At 36.7% G+C, this 21,451-nt stretch overlaps 1 protein-coding gene across 1 annotated transcript in view; it reads right to left on the reverse strand.

Moving 5' to 3' along the window:
* Positions 1–21,451, reverse strand: part of NAV3 (neuron navigator 3) — a 311,096-nt gene that overhangs the window by 120,538 nt on the left and 169,107 nt on the right. Inside the window, 3 exon segments of the mRNA XM_006179097.2 lie at positions 11,523–11,642; positions 19,365–19,748; positions 20,449–20,557. Coding sequence (XP_006179159.2) covers positions 11,523–11,642; positions 19,365–19,748; positions 20,449–20,557 — 613 coding nt within the window.

Raw genomic sequence — 21,451 nt, forward strand, 5'->3', positions numbered from 1 at the left:
ATATAGTTTTGAAAGTTTCAGTAGCAATGAAACTGGTATGATGTCTGAAATATTAAAAATCAACTGCACCAACATATTCTAAAAAGAGAGTAGTTAATTGGAATCTGAGCAGCATTTCTACTGGTTTTTCCTAGGATCAACCTATTCTAGCCAGTAGCCAATTGAACAAATAAATTAATAAATCCAACTCTGACGTTTACTAATGGTGTGAAATGAAGCAAATTATTCATCTCTTTGTGCTGTGGATGCCTTATTTGCAAAAAGGTGGTAATTACAGTACCAAATACAGAAGATTGTTATGAGGATTAAATTAGTTAATACATGTAAGGTATTAAAAATTATTTCATTGGTTTCTGCTTCTTTGTGTATTTTCTTATTTCTTTGGGTTTAATTTGCTTTTCTTTTCCTAACTTCTTGAACTGGACAATTCCTAACTTCTTGGATGCTTAGCTCATTGATTTTTAGCCTTTCTTGTTTGTTTCATAAATACATGTATTTAAGGCTATAAATTTCCCTGTAAGCATGATTTTTGGACACATCCTACAGTTTCTAATATGTTCTTATCATTCAGTCCAACGTATTTTCTAATTTCCATTGTGATTTCTTCTTTTGCCCAAATTTCATCAGGAAGTGCTTTTTCTAATTTTCAAACACACAGTGATTGTCCAATTATCTTTTGGTGAACGGTTTCTAGCTTAATAGCACTGTGGTCAAAGGACGTACTAGTATTACAGGATTTCAGTTCTTTCCCATTTTTTGGGACTTACTTCATGGCCCAACATACAACCTTTTTATAACTAGCCAGTGTGTACTTGAAAAGAATGAATTCTGCTCTTTTTGGTTCTGGTGTTCTATTTATGTTCATTAGGTCAACTTATTGTGTGATTCAAATCTTTATATCTTTATTGATTTTTTTGTGTGTGGGGGTCTTCTTGTTCTATCAGTGTCTGAAAGAAGTCTATTAACAACTCCCAAGTTGAAAAAAAAATGAGTTATGTCTGGCACCAGTAAGACACTCCATAAAGAAACTACTATTATAATTATTTTTGTTTTTATCTAGTAAATGTTTGAGTTGTCAAGTGGGGATGGTTTGTATAAACTATCTGGGATCAGAGTAGAATACACTGGTAGAAAAACAGAAGATAGGGTTTGGTTCTACAACAAATAAAGCCTCTCTGAAAGTTTTATTATGTTTGAAGAAGCACAGTTTCAGTCAATACTGAATACCGTCTATTTTCTAAGAAAACCTGGCTGACAAACTGTTTTAAAATTGTAACAAACTCATGAATCCTAACAGTTTACAGAACCCTCAATATGTACCTGGAATTATAAAAGTCTAAAATAAGAGTAAATTATAAAACTTAATCTTAAGGAATGAGATTTACTTGGAGAAATAAAATTAAATTCCCAATGTATATATGCAGTACACACACACACACACACACACACACACACACACACACACACAGAGAGAGAGAGAGAGAGAGAGAGAGAGAGAGAGAGAGAGAGAGAGAGAGAGAAACATGCACATGCACATATGTGAGACATCCTCTTCTGGTAAATTCAAAATTCTATCTTTTAAGAAAAAAGCACGCTGATTTAGACATGCAATCAGGTCAGATAAGATGTGGCTAATGAATCTGCCCAAAAAATGAGAAATTTGACAAATGTCTTAAAAATGTAATGGTTGATTACACAAACTCCTTAGATACAATCTACGCCATATGATAGAATAGCATCCAATCATCAAAAGTCATATTAAAAAATATTTAATACTCAAGGGTGGTGCTTATTATGGAAGCAGGTGAAGAAAGCAGGATAATTTACTGTATAGATGGTATAACCCAAACCGTGCAGAGTGGGTTAGCAACCCTAGGAGGAACACATCAAAGCAGTGTTCCTGGTTGTTTTGGGAAAGGGAGGATTATGAATTATTTTTAGATTCTTCTTTATACTTTTATTTATTCTGTGAACTTTCCTCAATAATCTCAGAAAAAGCTTTATAATAACAAAATAACTATTTAATTCAGAAAATAAGCACTCATTTGTAATGAAAACACTTTTATTTGCCAACTTATCTAAAAAAACACATGGCAGCTCTGTAAACACTTAAAAATAATTCCAACTCCCTGCAAATAACTTTAACCATTTCAAACACAAATTAAGTCAAGCAAGAGAAAAGATTATAAATGGAGCACATATGACCTAATAAATAAGCCCACGCCCCCGACTCCATACAGCTGGAATGAGGAAGTGCGGAATTGATCAGTTGCCAACCAGAAGCTCAGTTTAATGATCCCAAGTTGAATGTCTCACCCCATTAGGTAGTCTATTAAAAAAAGAATTCATCCATAGTTCTTGAAGGGAAAAAAAAACAAGTGTTTCACATATAGATGCAACTTTCTAAATCAAATTAAACAGTTTAAATTCATTGGTAAAATCTCCTCTATTTTATTGCTCTTTGTAGGGAAAAAAAAATCCTGTAATGTAAAAGGTCCCCATCGCTTTTCCCTTCATACAAGTGCTCTTTTAGTATTTTTCTGTGTATTAGCTGAACATATTTCTCCCCTTTACATTTTTTTCTCTTATTTCCTTGAGCCTGTTATAGATATTTCAACAGCCATTAAGTTTCAAGATTATGATGGATTTATACGTATAAAAGAGCAAAACACTGCTAAATTGCTTTACTGATATTAACAAACTGGCCAGCCTTTTAGAAGCTCCAATGCATGTGAAAATATTGTTCTGTCAATTGTGTTTTTACATTTATTGACAATCTGCAGTAGAAATAGAATATGATTACCTACTGAAGGAACTCACTGACATTTACGAAGTTCAATAAAAAAAAGATGTTTATATTTTATGGGTACGTTTAGACCAAAAGAGGCAACTAAAATAATGTTAAAAATCAGAAAATTTTATCCAGGCATGATAAACACCTTCATCTAATTTAATAATTTTATGAATAATAGTAAGAGCACAGACACTGGATTCAAATCCAGCCATTACCATTTATTTGAATAGTGTTTATAGGCAAGTTACTTGATCCAATGACTGTTTGCCTCACTTATAAAACGGCAGTAATAAAGCCCACTTCATAGGGTAGTTGTAAACGTAAAATACAATAGTGTATTTAAGTAGGATGGTATGTTGGCTACACATACAAGATTCTCAATGCTGACAGAACTATGGCTGTTTTTACTATAACAATCATGACTCCTTGTCCTCAACATCATCATCACCATGTTCATAAGATTCATTAGAAATTGTTTTGGAAGGAGATAATGTAAAACTACTGCATACATTAGAGTGCTGGGGGCCACCACTCCCATGGGGAGATTAACTCTAGAATGGTAAAATTTAGCTTTGATCAAGTTTAATGCCAGGGGCAGTCTTATAAAAGATGGTAAATCTTAGAGCCACCTGTAGGTATGTTTTGAAAGAAATTAAAAGGTATCCAAATCAAAAAATACCTACAACTTGGGCTAGTTGTATTGTCCAAGAAGCTTTTGAATTTCGATGGTTTTTTGGACTTTAATAGTCCCTACTTTAAAGCCCTTCTAATTTAAAACCTTTGAGTACAGGTTCCCCCCAAATTGAGCACAGTACTTGGCAGGGAGTAGGTTCTCAATATATGTGTACAGTGTGAATTAGTCCTATGAGGGTATTATGTAAAAGTATTGGAAGTTTATAAGACTATTCACAATGAGTTCAGGTCATGCTGAGAATCAGGACCCAGGACAGAAATTTAGGACCAGTTCATAAGCCTGCAAAGAGGAACAAGGTACCAGAGGAAAGCTGAGGGGGCAAAGAAAATCTTCTCTACTCCTCCAACGTTCTGCATTGGTCTCTCTCTATTTAGAGGAGGGCAAAAATGGCAGGCCATTTAATTATAAAAGAAATAACTATATTTACTTTATCTATTTTCATCTCAGCCTATTAATCTTTTTTTTGTGTTTGCTTTTAATTACTATGGAAAGCCAGTAAGCTAATGAAGGAAATACTTACGATATGGAAATATACTGATTCTGTGATTATGCTGGAATAAATCAACAAAGAATAGAAGGAATTATTAGAGTGTACACAGACTAGTGACAAGCATCATGAATCCCATCTCTGGAGATATTTGCTTGGTAGCTTAGAAGAAAGCTCTGTTGCCTTAGCTTCTCTTGTTTGGAGATGTCATGGAAATACCAAAGGCCTTCCACCCTTAGAAATGACTCTTCACCTGATTTTTTGAGAATTTTCCATCAGCCCTTACGTAGAGACAGTGCAATTTTCTGCACATTGATGAAAACTGTAGATTTAGGGTGAAGGGATCTAAAATACGCCACTGAGGAGAGCTTTTCATCTTCCTTTCTAAACTCCTCTTGTCTAACTTTAAAAGTGTCTCCCAAGAGAATGCAACTGTCATAAATCTCTTCCCTGGGAGTTTCACAACGAGATGATTGATTCCTATCACCAGAAACAAATGTGAATATTTAGGCACTGAAGAAGAAATTGCCTCAATAGACATTGTCACAGAACTATCATATCTCCCATCTCTTCTTCTAAGGTCCCATTTATCTTTCTTAAAAGTCATTTGTTTTCCCATATAAATATCCTTCTCCCTGTCCCCTTTTCCCTGTTAAGATGTCTCAAATTCTAAACATCATCTTGAGTGACATCTTTCTGTGATCTCCTGCATACATATGTGAACAAAAAATTGTCTTTTCTCTTGATAATATGTTTTTTGGTCAGTGTAATTTGCAGGCCCCCAACCACTAAACCTAACAGGGTGGAAAAAAAGATTTTCCCTCCCAGTAAGGGATTTGGCATGACTACCTGTTTGGACTGAGATTTCCCTCAATATACTAAGTTTTAATGATTGATACTCTGAGAGGCATGTAATATCATGACAATCCTTAACGCCTATTTGTAAACTCTTTCATCAGCTGGGATTTTAGTATCTAGATTACAGCGCCACAAATGAAATCCATCTGTCATTTAATACAATACAAAATTAAAAATTTATATGATATATTATGCTTTTATATTTAAAAAAAAGTCATGATTAAACATGCAAAAATCAGTAAAAATATCATTAAATTGATTCCTTTATATTTGACATGAACAATCACTATATTTAAGAATAAAATTTAGATAACAATGTAATGGACAAACCAGAATAGACCTAGAAAAAGTTTCTTTGTTACTACAGCTTGTGGAATTTTGTCCACATTCAATAAAGCCTTTGGTACCTGGAGCTTTGTCTTTCTCTCTTTTGAGACTCGTTCTGTCATCATAATGAGTTAACGGCCACCTGGATAAATCATCTACAGAACCGAATTCTGACTTCGGGACCATTCTACATTAGCAACTCAGGCTATGACTTGTACCTCGCTTAATCACCCAGGACACCTCTCCAATGTTAAATTTCATTCTATTTTTTGACAAGAATCATCTTCACTTAACTTCATTTCTCCACGGACTTTGACACTGGTGTCTATTCCCTATTCTCTCCACTTCACAAATATCAGTGACCCCTCTTTGGTCTCATCTTTGTGTTAGAGCTGGTTTCTTTGTCTCTTCAATGGCTACTCTTCCTTTATTCCTTTTGAAAAGTCAAGGGTTCATTCTCAAGATTTGTCTTCTTACTCTACATCACAGATCCAAATGGGCTTGTAGCCCACACAGTGTTAATCCACAGAGCTTTTTAAACAAAATTAATTACAGTTACTGCCATAATAAGACTCACAGCATCCAGTGAGTGACGCTATGGCTGGGATACAGACCTTAGATTTGGCTTACTTTTTATAAAAAAAAGACTTTAAAATGTGCTAAAATAGTTTTGCCACCATTCCTTGCACCTGCTGGGCAGGCATCTCATGAAGGGAGGCATCCTCATTCTGTCCAGCGGGTACCACCACCAGCACATCTCTTTGGGAAACTTCAGTGGACCTAGGGAGTCTACACAACCATCTGTAAGTCTGTTCATTGTTTCTTGCTTCTCTCTGATTTCCCAGAATATCTGACACTGAGGAAAGTGTATACCTTTAATTATCTATTAATCTCATCGATCTCCAAAGACAGTTGCCAATATTTAAAAATTGGGAGAGTTCTCCAAAAAGTCTAGATTCTTGACTACACTTAACAAATCCAATGGTTTGGCAATCCTCAGCCATCCTTTCCACATTTCCTCTAGAGCTGAGGGTAGATGTCAGCTTTGGAATGGCATCCATGTCCCTTCTGCTGCACTCATTTCATGTGATGTTCCTGATCTCTATAGGATTTGAGCTTACGATGCACATACTACACATACTTTCCACTTTAATCCAGCACTTAGAGAACGACTGACCCTATATCTCAAAGGATGAAACCACCTAGGTGTTAGACAGTTTTATGGACTGAATTGGGTCCATTCCCTCCCCACTCCCTGACCACCACCAAATTCATATGTTGAAGCTCTGACCTTCCAATGTGTATATATTGGAGACAGAACTTTTATGGAGGAAATTAAGGTTACATGAGGTCATAATAGGGGTGGGGGCTATTCCAATACAACTGGTGTCCTTATAAGAGGAGGAACGGACACTAAATATCTCTCTCTTTCACAGCAAGAGAGCACAGAGAAAAGGCCACATGAGGACACAGTGAGAGGGTGGCTGTTGGCAAACCAAGAAAAGGCCTTCATAAGAAAATGAATTTTCCAGCATGCTAATCCTGGATTGGTAGCCTCCAGAACTGTGAGAAAAACAAATGTCTGCTGTTCAAGCCACCCAGTCTGTGCTTCTGTGTTATGACAGGCTGAGCAGAGTACGACACATGGACCAAACCCAGGTTCCTCTCGAAATGATGTCCTACTTCTGTCCTTCAGTTCTGTGCTCATCTGCCTTCACCTGGACTTTGACAGTCACTTCCTATGCCATCTACCTGCGTTGGTGTCTTTCTCTTCAATATTTGCTGTTCGAGAGTTCTTTTTAAAATATGATTAAATGTGTTCTTGCTTTGAAATTAAAAAAAAAACTAATTAAAATACGTCAGACAGCTCCTTATTACCTACAGGCCCAAACACTCAAGAGGGCCCATTCAGATCCACTGTCTCCTGTCCACCCTTGCCCACATCCCCAGTGCATGAGCAAGATCGCATTATTCATGGCTCTGACAAAGACTCTCTCCTTGACAAAACTTTAGCTGGGGTGCTCTGAGGTTGCTTCGCCACTTGGCCTTGATCTTGGCCCCCTGCTGGGCCAACACCGCCCACTTTTATTAAAAATCCTGCTAGGTCAGTTCTGAAAGAAGCCTCCACCCTTCATAGCAGATTACCTTCCATATAGGGTCAAATTTCTCATCCTCCATCCTCAGTACTCGATCATGTCAGGCCAACACTTTAACAAGAATCCTGTTGAGTGGGTTTAGCAAGAATCCCCCAACTCTCATATCTACTTTTAGTAATTTCCCTTTTGCTCACCCCCTTCATTCTGCATATTGGCCATAAACCCTCACTTGTTCTTGTTGTATTCAGAACTGAGCTCAGTTTGGTACCGAGGTCTCTTTTCCCCAATTGCAATAGTTCCTTATGAATCTGTTTTCATTGCTTTAACTCCTGTCAGCCTCTAGATTCCTTTAACAGCTCCTTAAACTAAACTCTCTTACGTCTCCATGTTCCCCTGTATTCCTTCTGATTCCTCCCAGACTATATGTCAAAAAGTCTTTTTTTCTTTCTTTTTTTCAATGGCCCGACTTAAATCATACTGCTTTTGGAAGCCTTTTCTTAGACTCTCAAGTTGAAATATTTATTCTCCATTGGTGCTTCTAAGGTACTTTGTATACACATCCATTATGAATTGGTCAATTTTATTATCACTTTATATGTTGTTCACAGTATTTTCTCTGACCATTAAATTCAGGGCCTTTCACTTGTATTATTTTATTTTACTTTTACCCAAGGTGCTATTAGGATGTCAGGCACTTAGGAGTAACTATTTATTTATTAACTAATACTTGTTAATGTTAGTACAAAAGCCAATGTAAGGACAGTAAGAGGAATTAATGAAAGTCAAAACAACAATTATTTTCCACCCTCTCTCCAAAATGACCTTTTAAAAACAGCTCAACAAAATGGTATAAGTGTATATGAATTAGGATTGGCCTCACTATAACCAGAGTCAAATGGATAAAGCCTGCACCTTTTAACTGTCTGTTATGAATTTATTTGTGGAGTTCCCAGAAAGTCTCCAACATGTCTACAAGGATAAATCCATTCTGTAATCTTTTCTTAGTCAGGTTAATAAGGAAATGGGGTTGGTGTTGGATTGATATAGAAAGTAAAGAAACTGCAAGATCTTTGAGTAATAAAATACTTAAAACATAACAAATCTGGCTGTTGGAGGCCCCCTTCTTTTCTTTGGGGTCATGTCAAGCTTCTGAGAAGACAAATTCAGCTGTTCCCCATCACCCATCATATTTTCTTCAGAAGTTGATCAAAGGAAAACCTGTAACCTTCACTATAGCAACACAAACAGCTCAAATCCTTTGCCATGCTAGCCAGCTGGGTACTCTGTCATTACATCAGTGTATTTTCACTGATACACCTTTTAGAAAGAAGATCTAAGAAATACGAAAAATTAATAAAACATTACTGATCTGTTTTGGCATTTACGCTTTCTTATCAGTGAACTATTGCAAGCCTTATTATTTATCAATTTACTAAAATGAACCAATCACTAATATGTTTCATATTATTTAAAAAAACCCTTGACTAAGGTAGCTGGGAAACTAGAAATACAGAAGGTAGAAGACCCAACTCCTTGCATGATTATATCCACTAAATGAGGGCAGTAGGCTAAATGAGCATTGCTTAAAATATTACAGGAACAAATTATTATCATAGAGAAAAAAGTGGGAGAATCAGTGATGAAAATGCTTAAGTAGAACTGAATTAAATACAGTGAAGCAGGCTTTATTTTGGCTCAGTACTTTGAGCCATGCTTGTCTACCCTATTTGGAATGGAGATCAGAATGAAGAAAATTTTATGAACAACACCCTGTACAAATGAACAGAAGGACTGTCACAACTTTACTATTTAAGATTATGTATTTAAAACAATAAACGTCCTGAGTCACTTCCTGAATATAAGATTTTTAAATCGCTTCGGATTTGTCTAGAATAAAAGAGGAACACCTAAGACTCCCATAGTGGGAATTTTCACTACAACTGTATTGCTTTTTAACATGTAAAAATGACCAAAATGTTTTTTTGTATTCCTTAAATTACATCATGCTTTCAAAAACCTTCTACATAATTCTCAAAATCGGAGACAATTTATTTCAGGTGCAACACATCATTGTTTGATCTAATTTACAGATTATTAGTGCCATTGTTATTTTTATATTCTCTTTCCCTTGACAAAGCACAGCTAATGAAGTTGGAACTGCGAAATGCCAGTTTTTTTTTTTTTAATGTTTAAAAGTTTATATCAACTGTTTATATTTTCATAGGCCTGGCATCTATTTGTTCATTTTCAGATGTGGTTCACTAGTTTTAGTGTTTATCTGAGTCATCTGGTTAAAGCTCAGATCACTGGGCCCCAGATTCAGTAAGTCCTGGATGGAAATGATAATCTGCGTTTCTAACAAGGTCCCAAGTGATGCTGATGCTTCTGATCCCGGGGCCACACTTTAAGAACTATGCCTTTTGCAGGTCCCAATTTATTAGACAGATACCTGGGTCTTTCTGTTGGTCTGGGGTTCCTCAGCCAGGCCCCAGTCTGGAGCCTTAAGGGAGCAAGGAGAGCTAATTATCCCACATGTCTCCAAAATAAGTCACCTTTGTATTGATTTCTAGATTCTGCCATCATAAATCTCATTGTCCAAAGACCAAGAGAGTTTTTTTCACTTCTAATGTTTTCCACTGTCAGCCAACAATGTGTAGGTCACAAGTTTCAAAATGTGGGCCACACTTTGGATTTCTTTCCCTCCAATCACTGCTTTGTATTTTCCCACATAACTCATTCCCTCTCTTACATCATATCCTTGCAGTATCTTGGCTGTTTTTGCAGTCTTATTTGCCTCTTTACCCAACTGGACTGTTGCTAGCCTAGATGGATATATTCATTCCTTGGTTCACTCACTCCACAAGTATTTATTAAAAGCTCAGCGTATAATAACTATGACAATAATTTTGCATTCCTGAGTTTACACTGTAATGGGGGAGGTGCAAAATAAACATGTAAACAAATGAGTACGGTATATTTTAGAAGTGATGTGTACATTGAAGAAAATAATAGAAAGTAACGGGAAAAAATGACTGGAAATGAAACGCATCTTAGCTACTCTGTAAATGCTTCTCTAAGGGAACACTAAGATGAGACAGAAATGTGATGGAGGCAATAATACAAGAAATGTAGAAAAGGGCGTTATAGGCAGAGGAAGCATCAATTCGAAAGCAGCAAGACGTCCATGGTGTTTGAAGGCAGCGAGAATCAGAGGGAAAATGCTGTAAGAGGAGTTCAGGTGGGGGTTGGGAGTGGGCAACATTTTCCTTAAGCCTTTTAGAACCACATGCTTCACACACATCTTTTACACAGTCTAGAAGGCTAGCATACACACAGGATGAGAGCCAAAACTGTTCTGTTGGCCAACCAAACATCAGCATCATTTGAGTGAGGAGAAACTGAAGACTAACAATAGAATTCACCATCTAGCCTTTGGAGTTGGCTGTATAAAATGCGCAATGAATCGTACACACTTATTTCAGAATATGGATACACTAGGTCTGAACCATTTGTCCGCTTCATAACTGCTGAATTAAAGAACTACTCTAGGTATTGATACGTAGTAGTCGTTCTAGGAATATGCAATCCCATTCTGCTCACGAAAGTAAAAAAAAAATCTGAGTGAAGTGGGGCAAAATCAAGTCAGAAATATGTCTTACAACATTATTTCACAAAGACAGGTATTCTCAAATAGCAGTGATTCTGATACAACTGGCAAAACAATTCCCAGCAAAATAATAACTAGTATATGAAACACACACACACACACACATACACACAAACCTTTAAGCAATTTGAAGTCTAAAAGAGATTAGCCTGCAGCAAGAGCTGTGTGCTTTCAAAAAACCCCTCAAAAAAAAGCATCAAGCTTATTTTACCTGATGATTAGAATTGTTCTAATCTTTCCATCATTAGCACCCAGGCAGATCTGAGGGCATCTGTATTGAAAGGTATTTATCAGCCGGGGTTCTTTTCAAGTAAGGAACTTAAGTCTAGGTTTATAATTTGGCATTTACAGATATTAATATTTGTCACCATGTAACCCAAAATTTGTTAAGTATTCTCACCAGCAAAGCAATTTTTTTCCAGCATTATGCAGAGCCAAAAGTTTTGTAAGCAAAACCACCTTAGTTTTTAAAATGTTCCAAAGTAATTATTATACCAAAATAAAAAGCCTTTTGGTTTATACTGCAAAACTCCAACCATTTCATTTAAAAAGCTGCTTTATTCACTGCCCCCCACCATCAAATATACTGATGGCATTACCTGTCTGCATCCACTGTCACATCATGAACTCCTCTCTGGATGACATCCCTGGAAGTGGCTGTGTCTGGTATTCGGTTCAGACTTCTAGTATACAGGTTCAGCCCTCCATCTGTCATGTACCTGAAAATAAATGCCTAATTAATCAACAGAAAAGTAAATGACCTCATTTGTATAATTTAACTTAATACACTGTGTTTATAATTTTTATTAATTATGCAAATAGGCTCTTTTATAGCTTTTTTCTATATAAACATTCTACTCACCAGGAAGTATCAGAACAGCTTTTCAAGTTTATTAGGAAATTATTCTTCCTTACGGCAATAAGTAGATAGCCTATTATAAAGCCATCCCTTTCCCCCTTTTGTTAATGATATTTTGAACAGGCTTATAGATAATGTAACTCCTAGCAACACTGGAGCAAGATCATTTCATTTTGTAAATACCATTTTTGAAGCATTGAAGGTCACAGGAGTCATGTTAAAATTCGATTAATTTATTCGATAAGTAAAATGTACAAAACTGACCACTATTGTAAAATAATAACTAAGATGTATTAAATGCTTAAGATGTTGCCAGGAACGGTTCTAAATAATTTACATGTCATACATCATTATCGTCACATTAGATCTAGGTTGTTGATTTGCTGGAGAGTGTGAAACTGTCTTAGCACATCAAAAAGGAACATGAGCTTTAGTGGGGAAGACAAATACAATCTATGCTGTATTTGTGGTGTCTACGGGAAATCCACATATCCACGCACAGGAAGCAGTTTAATATTTCATTCTAGAGCAAGGTGGAGCAGTATGGCCTGGAAATAGTAATCTGGAAAACAGAGATGTGAAGAAAATATGCCATAACTATGCAAAGTTTTTCTACACAGAAGGAAGAGGAGTAGCAGTATAAGGGAGGAAGATTTAGAAATGTTTTGTGAGACTATTGGGTTTTTTTTAATGTGATCATCTTATAGCTTATAGAATTTGAACATGGCTAAAGTTATCCTAAGACTTTCATCATTGGAGAGATTTTAATTTTTGTTTGTTTGTTGCGAGTTTCCTTTGCAACTTTTTGTACTAATCTTCTCTATGACTATTACTTCTTAAACTCATCTTAGCTAATGGTTTAGAAGTGTAGGTATAACATTATCAGGAATTTTTTAATAAAATTTTACATTATTCTTTCAAAATGATCTCCTACCATTTATAGCTCCCAGACTACAGCAGAATTTTTCTAGAGGAACTATGAAATTCATGTTAAGTTTTTAAAACCTTCAGAAAAAAAGAAGGAAGAACTTTCAAGAAAAATGTAAATGAGGAATTTGCTTTATCCATGTGATGACGCTATGTAACTTTTCAGATAATAAACTCATGGTTTTATTATGAAAATGTCCTACCAACATTCAAATGTGACAAGTGTCTGTAAACAGGAATTAGACACCGCTAACTCTTTTTGGTTCAATTAATACCTGTTTAAACCTATTTGACATTACCTGAAAATTTCAAGAAAAGGTTAAGGACTCTCACAAGGTCACTCAACCAGTCATAGCAGAATTGAGAATAAATCTAGAAAGTCGGCTCCAGAAACCATGATCTTTCTTTTCTTTGTAATATATTTTTCTATTGAAGTTTAGCCAGTTTACAACATTGTGTCAGTTTCTGGTGTGCAGCATAATGCTTCAGTCACACATGAACATATATATTCATTTTCATATTCTTTTTCACCATGAGTTACTACAAGATACTGAATATAGTTTCCTGTGCTGTATAGTATGAACTTGTTGTTTATCTGTTAGCTCAAGCAGTAGAGCGCATGCTTAGCATGCACAAGGTCCTGGGTTCAATCATCAGTACCTCCTCTAAAAGTAAATAAACCTTATTACCTCCCCCAGCCAAAAATAAATAAGTAAGTAAGTAAGTAAATAAATAAATAAATAAATAAATAGATAAATAAATAAATAAATGTTCTTATTGTTCAGAAACCATGATCTTAACAACCACCTAGATTTTGTGTTAAGCATTCTTTTGCTTTTCTTTGTGATTTTACCATATGGGCACGTATTCTTCAAAACACATTGTTTAGCACCTCATGATTTTGAACTGTATATAAACTGAACCAAATTATATATATTCTTTTGTGACTTATTTCCTTCAATTAAAACTACATTTTTGCCAATCATCTATCTTGATGTATATTCATGTTAGAGTTGTACAGCTTTGTTTGTCAAACGCTCTCCAGTCTATTAATCCATCTGACTGTTAGGGACATTTGAGCTGTTTTCTGTTTTGTTTGTTTGCTGTTACAAACAACTCTGCCCTGAACATTTGTATACATGCACTTCCTTGTGCTCACAGGCAAGGGCTTATCTAAGATCTATATATAGGAAGGGAATCATTGGGTCATAAGAGATACATGCACATCTTCAAACCTTACTAGTGAATGCCAAAGAGTTTTCAAAAAGGTTTCAAAATAACCTCCTATAAAACTCTGTGGATAGGGATTCTCATGCTGTTTTTAATTTACAAGTTCCTTATTACCAAGCATGTTGATTATATTTTTATTTTGTTATGGGCCATTTATGTGTGAAATGGCTATTTATGCCTTTTGCTCATTTTTCTATTGGGTTCTTTGCTTTTTTTGTTGGCTTTTTCTTTCCTCATTGATACTAACCCTTTCTGAGTTATGTGTGTTGCATATGTGTGTGGCTTACATAGGGTTTTATCCTGACATCTTTCTCTTGCTTATTTTTATGTGACATGAATTCTTCTGAATAAAAAGAAACTTGATCCAGATTCCTTCCTAACGTCACACAGTAACTGTTTCTGTTATTTTTGTGTAGTGTTTTAAAATGCAGTGAGCAGCTTTTTGAGATTTTGGGAGTCTGTTCCCATCTCCCAGTTTTATCTGGACCTTTCCTATTTTTGCGTTTCGCTACATCCTGTTCAATTCTGCTTCTACTCCTGGAAGTTCTCCCCCAGTGTGGGGCTCTGCCCTGGAAGGGAGCTGTGGCTGGACAGTCTAATGAAGTCACGGGAACTAGACTGCTCCATTCCTGTCAGATGCGACCTTCAGCCCTCACTCTCCCTGGCTGGTCAAGTGGTCCAAACCCTCCCAGCTTAGCTGCTATATTCACATCTGCCCTGGGTGTTTCCTAGTCAGTTTCTCTTGGCTACTTAGGGTTCTTCTGTTCTCACTGTTATCAGTGGCCCAAAAACTACCCTCTGTTTCTTCTTCTGTGCACAGACACTGAGGCAATGAGGGTCCTTTGGCTCCTGACTGTCGCTAATTCCTTATATTTATGGTTTGAGATGATACCTTGCCATCATCTTTCTTGTGTAAACAATGATCACGTTCTATGGCTTTATTATCTAGTTGCTTTGTCTGCTTTTGTGGGGATTTGGAAAGATTCAAAAACCTCTGCTTCTACCATATCTCCCTCGAATTCTCTTTTTACATTCAATATACCTCCTTTCAGCCACTGTATGTAACAATTAGCTATTTTTATGACATGAACACACAGGGCACCTAAAGTGTTTTTTTTTTTTTAACCTCAAAGGAATTCTAATTCAGCATCTTCCTGTAGATGAGCACAGATAATATTAAGGATTATCCCTGAGATCAGAGATGCTAGCTACAACAACTATCCTAATAATGAGTGATTGCTGTGAAGTCCTGTTACGTTTGTTTATAAAAGATCAACTCCTAGGAGAGAAATGCATACAAACTAGTCATATAGACAACTTCACAGGGGTGGCATGTCAAGATGATTACGAGTGCAGACTGGAGCCAGACTGTTCTCAAGTTCAACTCCAGCATTGCAAACACCAAGAAATTTGGAATTCCCAGAATACCAATTAACAAATTTCTGAGTTCTACCTGAAGTTACTTAACCTATCTATGCCTCAGTTGTTTCATCTGTAAAATGAAGATAGTAACGATACACTCACCTTTTACAGGTATGGTGACATACAGATGAGTTCATATATATAAAATGGATAGAACACGGCCTAGCACACGGTAAGTGCTTTATAGAAGTTTTGGCTAGTGTCACTGGCTATTCTTCCATTACAATGTCTACATTCCCTAAAAATAACTCTCATATCTTGAATATGAAATGACAAGTAGCATTATGATTGGGAGTCTGGCGTTTAGCATGTAAACTCAGGTAGCCCTGCCCTTCCCAATGAAGACCACGCATGCTTTAGTCATCACAAAGGTTACTGAAGGGGAACGGATGGAGTGTCAGGGGAGAAGCGGGATGAAAGTATCCACCTCCCTTTTTAAAAGTGTCATTCCCTAGACATTCCCTGTGTTTGGGCCAAGTGACAAAGCAGAATTTTAGGTTATATTCTTGGCCCAACTATTTATCACTATGACACTTGCAGATAACTTCAATTTCCACCCAATTAAAATATGTAACTTTCCTCCCCAGTTTCCCAGGGTGCTCCATTTTTGCTTCATACATGGGGACTTTTTCAAAGAGATTCATTATAAGTAAGAGGCCTTCCTCTGAGTAATTCCTAATTACTGGCAGATTCACATCCCCAAGTGTTTAAAGCAAGTTTTAAGACGAGAAGAAAGAGATAAGCATTTGCACGCTTCGAGAAATTTCAAATTCTCAGAATGCTGATTAACTAATTCTCTGAGTTCTACCTGAAGTACATGAAACAAAAAAATGAAACTGCACTCTCATTTACTTCATGACATTCCTTGAGGTTACATGAGAAAAAAAAAAATCCTAAATTAAACCTCTTCATTCGTTGTGTCTTTTGAGCCTTTTGTCCCTTTAATCACTAAAACATACTTGAAAACATTGGGAACAGACGGTGAACTTTGTCACTCAGTTTTTTCATGAATCGTAGCACGGACATTTGTATGTCCTTTTTTTTTTTTTCTTACTTAAAGAAAACATCAAATTAAAATGTCCCCAGGATGTCTTCCCAACTTTTAATTCTATGCTGAGACATCGGGTTGCATCCTCCTGGTACTGACAGTATATATACCATGTTCACTGATGAGCAAGGAAGAGGTAGAGCACATCCTGGGTGTCCTCCTCACACCCCCAGTAACCCCTGGGCTGAGACCAGTGATACTGTCCACCGACCACATCTGGTCACTCTCCCTCCAGGGAAGAGAATGCTGAGTCATTCTTTAAATTTCAGTGTTCTGTACTCTACCGTGGGAAAGACAAAATGTAGAAGGCCAAGCAGGTAAACATCACCGGAGGAAGTTCTCATACAGGGTTTGTGCAGTTCTTACTTATGCCTTTTCTTCTTCTTCTTTTGATATTGAATATTAATAACTTTGTTGGTCAAAAGAAAACATGCAGACCACCAACGTTTGTTTACAGACTCGTTTGTGGGACTATCCAAGGCCTCCTTTGAAAGACCAACAGGGAACAAAAATGGAGAACAGAAATCTGAATTCTGAGGCAGGAAACAAGTAGGAAAAACAAAGGACATGACAATATTTAAAAAATTTCTCATTAGTGAGTTCAGCAGAGACCAGCTAGCTCGCATCAAATCAATTTCCTCTTCCTCCTGGGCACACAGCTGAACCGTGGTTCCTGGCCGTGCTGACAGTTAGATGTGGCCACACAGCTGTCCTGGCTATGGAAAGGCAGATAGAAGTCACAAGGACCACTTCCAGCCCTGAAGCATATGAAATACTCTTAACACCACGGTTCTTTCTCTCTTTTGTCATCTGCCTGTTGAAATCAATGCCCAGGGTGACATCAGAAATCTGGCTGGATAATAGCAGTTATCTATCTACCATCCAGCTTAGTCTCTGAAAGACTGTATGATACACAGTGCCCAAATGAGGGTCAGAAACACCAAGGAGGGTTTTATGTGAAGGAGGAATTAACTTCTTGGTGTTAAGATACCGAGATTTTCTGTTACAGAAGTGAGTGTTCATTAATACAGCTAGAGTCCTGGAAAATACAAAATGTTCCTGAGTACAGGTATGATGGTCAAATATATTATCATTAGCAGCACTCAGTTTTTTTTAAATTGTCTTTTAAAAAATACTTATCTAAGAATGTACATACACACACTTACATACATATGTACATATATTACTATTCATTTGTTGAATAAATGAGCACCTAGAAAAATATAAAAACACTAACACATGAGTGATAAGTGGGCAGGCAATGTGTCTATATTGTTCACCACTGAACACAGTGCCTAGAATGTTGTTTGACCCATGGTTGGAACTCACCAAATATTTCTGAATACACACGTATATTCATACATGATTCAGCTCACGATCCCTCTTCTCTATTCTTTTGCCAGAATTCCTCATGCCTCCCGCAATTTCTACTATCTCCTATATGAGATCATACACTATGATTGTTAAGTTATTAATCATTAGGTTAATAATTACCAATGATATTAAATGTCATTATGATGGGGATGATACATTTACTGAGCACTTACATTGTGACAGGCTTTGTGCTAAGTACAAGTTTGTGGGTTACTTCCTTCACCCCTAACAATTTCATGAAGATTCTGCAATTTTGTCTTTATTACAGAAAGGAATGTGGGTAACTTAAGCTCCCAGGGGTCCGCAGATAGCAAATGAGAGACAGAGACTTAATTTAGACACTCTGACTCCAGGGGGAACTCAACTACTTCCTACCCAAATTAATGATCACCTGTCTCCCTAATGCTAGATCTTTAGAAACTGAGAGAAGGTGGCCACCGGGTGAGAATAAGGACATCAAAGCAGAGCTGTAAGTCTGATCAAAACCTCCTTTGTACTTTTTAAGGCCTTGTCATCATTCAGACAAGCTTTTGAAGAAAGAGGTCAGGAAGGGTTACTTGTACAGAAGAATGATTTCTGACACTGATCCTCTCAGATGCAAAGAACAGGTCAAACCCAGACTCACATGAAAAGTATAGATAAAGTTCATTGGGAAGCTTTTTCCTGCATTACAGAGCCTGGGATTTAAAGTCAGACCCATCTAATGTAATGTAAGTCTAGCCTTTCCTTCAGCTTATTACGATTGGGGCCATTTGGGATCAGTTTCCTCATCTGTAAAACGGGTATAAAAATACTCACCTCATAAGGGTTGGTGGGGGGGGTTGGGGTTAAAGGATTAATGTCCTTAAAGTACTTAACAAGAGTGAAGTAGGTAATAAGTTTTCAAAAGGGCAATTACAGTGATTAAGAGAAGTGGTTTTAACAGAATATCCTATTTCCTCCATTGGGGCTCATCCTGAGACTGAACTAAATATTCCCAAATGCCAAAACACGATTAACAGTTTTATAATCACAACATTTTTGGAATGTAATAGGAAGCTGAAGACAAACAGGGGATAACAAAAAAAAATTTAAATACCACCGAAAGAGAATAAATAGATTGAAACTCTCAAATCTAAAAAGATTTTCCCTCAAGTTAGATTGGAGGTGCATAATTGAAGAATGCCAGAAAATATGTGTTCCTCAAAGCAGTTACAGGCAGCTTTGACAAGTCAAAAAAAAAAAAAAAAAATCAAGCAGCTCAGCAGAACTCCTCCTGTCTCCTTCCCACGTCCTTCACTACAAAATCTGTTACTGAAGAAGCATGTGAAAATCACTCTGAAAAACACAGGGCCCATGTGTTTCTCTAAACTAACAATAGGAAAATTTAATGGATTATAATGAAGAGATTTTACAGAAATTTTGTATACTTCTCATGAATGAGCAGAAGAGAGGGCTAAAATACCCCCAAATAACTTCAGGTTTCTCACATTTTTTATAACTTTATTAATGAAGCCAAATTCCCTTCTTACAGCTAATGCATCCTTGTAGACACCTCTGTTTACACAATTCTGTTAGAGACCAGGGCTCAGGGCCACTTACCCACTGTTGATGTCATCAGTCCTGAGACTTTTCCCAAGGATATCTCCATCACTCATATATCCACCAACATCAACTTCAGAAGACACGTCCAGGTCACTGCTTGCTTTCTCAGTCATGTCCATCTGTGACATGTTTCCCAGCCGAGAGACAGCAGCTCGACGGAGAGGCGTGGTATACATGAACCTCGAGGGGTCTGTGTGAATGAAGCGACTGGTACCGCTGCGGGGGTAGCCAGCACCCAGGGAGGGAGCATCTCCAGCCTGAAGTCGAGGACACGCCTGGCCCAACCTCCAGGTCATGGGAGTGGGTCGACCTGTCAAGTTGGGTATGGTCCTTCCATTCACTTCTGTCGTCACGGTGCTGTCAAATGTTGTCTCAAGGGTGCTGTCAAATAAAATAGAGAAATCACTATACTCTGGTTTACGTGGGGCCATGAATGCATGAAGGCAGGAAAGCCTACACTTGAGAGTTACTTCTTAGAAGTATGCCCATTTTCATGAAAGTCAAATTATACATTCATTTTGAGATTCTAAACATCTCTTCAGATATCAAAATGCAGGAAGGGACATTCATTCATCATTTAGTTTTGTTTTGTTTTGATTTGTTTTTATTTTCTTTTTTTGCTTTAAAAGAAAGGGCATCATTACATTTTAGATAAAACAAAATCCTGCTCCATGTTCTCAACCAACACTTAATTTAACCCTTTGTAGACTTCTGAGTATTATTTTGGAAGTTAACTAAACTTAGGTTTGAAAGACTCTCTACCAGCCCTCCTCAGATGCATTTTAACTACAACTTCTGCTACTGTTATATAAGGCAGGCAGAAAAATCCACTCAGCTGTGATGGTGTGGTTGCAGCAGCTAATTCAGACTGGATGGGAAATCATATTGAAGAAGAGATGAATGGGAGAAAAAAAATCACTAGGTATGTGCTGAGAAGTCACTGGTTGATTGTCATGTAAAATTTAAGTGAGAAAATAGTAAGAGAAAACAAAAATGTCTTATTTCTCATTATAAGAAGTTAAGTGCTTAATTATAATTTTTTTCCTTTTTTGTCCCAAAGTTATGCAGAAATGAGGAAGACCTGTGGCTTATCTGGGTCCCACGAAGACTAGACATAGTCTCTTCCAAATTCTGCCTCAAATCTGCTATGTTTTTAACTGTTCTCATTCTTCTTGTTTCAGGGTCTTCACCTAGAAAAATAACATAATAATACATTGCTATTCACGTCATTTACTATCCTGAGGATAATTATATACATATGTAAGTAATGCAAGTTCCTTTTCTTAAAAGTAAAATCATAGGCAGGAAATTCCAAATGATTATTATCATCTGAAAATTATAATATTTTTTCCCACAAATAAAATGTGAATAGTGTAATGTTACAAGTAATAATCTGAAGTGATGAGAGTGCAATAATACTTTGTAGGTCTATGTCATTGAGAAATGAGAGTCATTTGGAAATAGGCTATACAGTGCTCCATGTTTCTGAGCGTAATTTAAAAATCTGAAATTAATTGGATCCTAATTATTTCCATAATTATCTGCTTCAAAGTGTACTCACAGTAACTGAGATAAACTTGACTTATGTAGCAAGTATATATTTGGACTCTGGGGAATAAGATAGAGAAAGTTTTTCTTATAGACGTAATATCTTTTATAGTCTTTTGTTTTATTGAACTCATGACCCAATATTCAGGTCACTGGATGGATTTATTTTTAATTATTTCTCCACTTTCTACAGGGAATCAAAACATGCACATGTGACACTAGAGTTCCAGTGTGGTCCTAGGCATCTAAACCAGGAATGAATCTACGCATGAAATAAATAGCTCTGCCAGGGTGACGAACATTGGCCTTACACAATCTCTATCTATCATTTGGGGGCACAGATGCCATTAAATCATTTGTCTATGGCTATGTAAAAATTCCCAGGCCAGTGGGCATTGAAGCTGGCGAATCCGGGTAATAAGAAGCACCTAGAAAGGGAGGAAAGGAAACATAGTCTTAATTCTGTTCAACTTGGGTTCAGGATGATGTCCAGTGATGAGAAATTTTAATAAAAAGAAAGAAGGAAGAAAAGGAAG

The sequence above is a fragment of the Camelus ferus genome, chromosome 12, assembly GCF_009834535.1.
Source record: "Camelus ferus isolate YT-003-E chromosome 12, BCGSAC_Cfer_1.0, whole genome shotgun sequence".
In the NCBI taxonomy this organism is placed as follows: Eukaryota; Metazoa; Chordata; class Mammalia; order Artiodactyla; family Camelidae; genus Camelus; species Camelus ferus.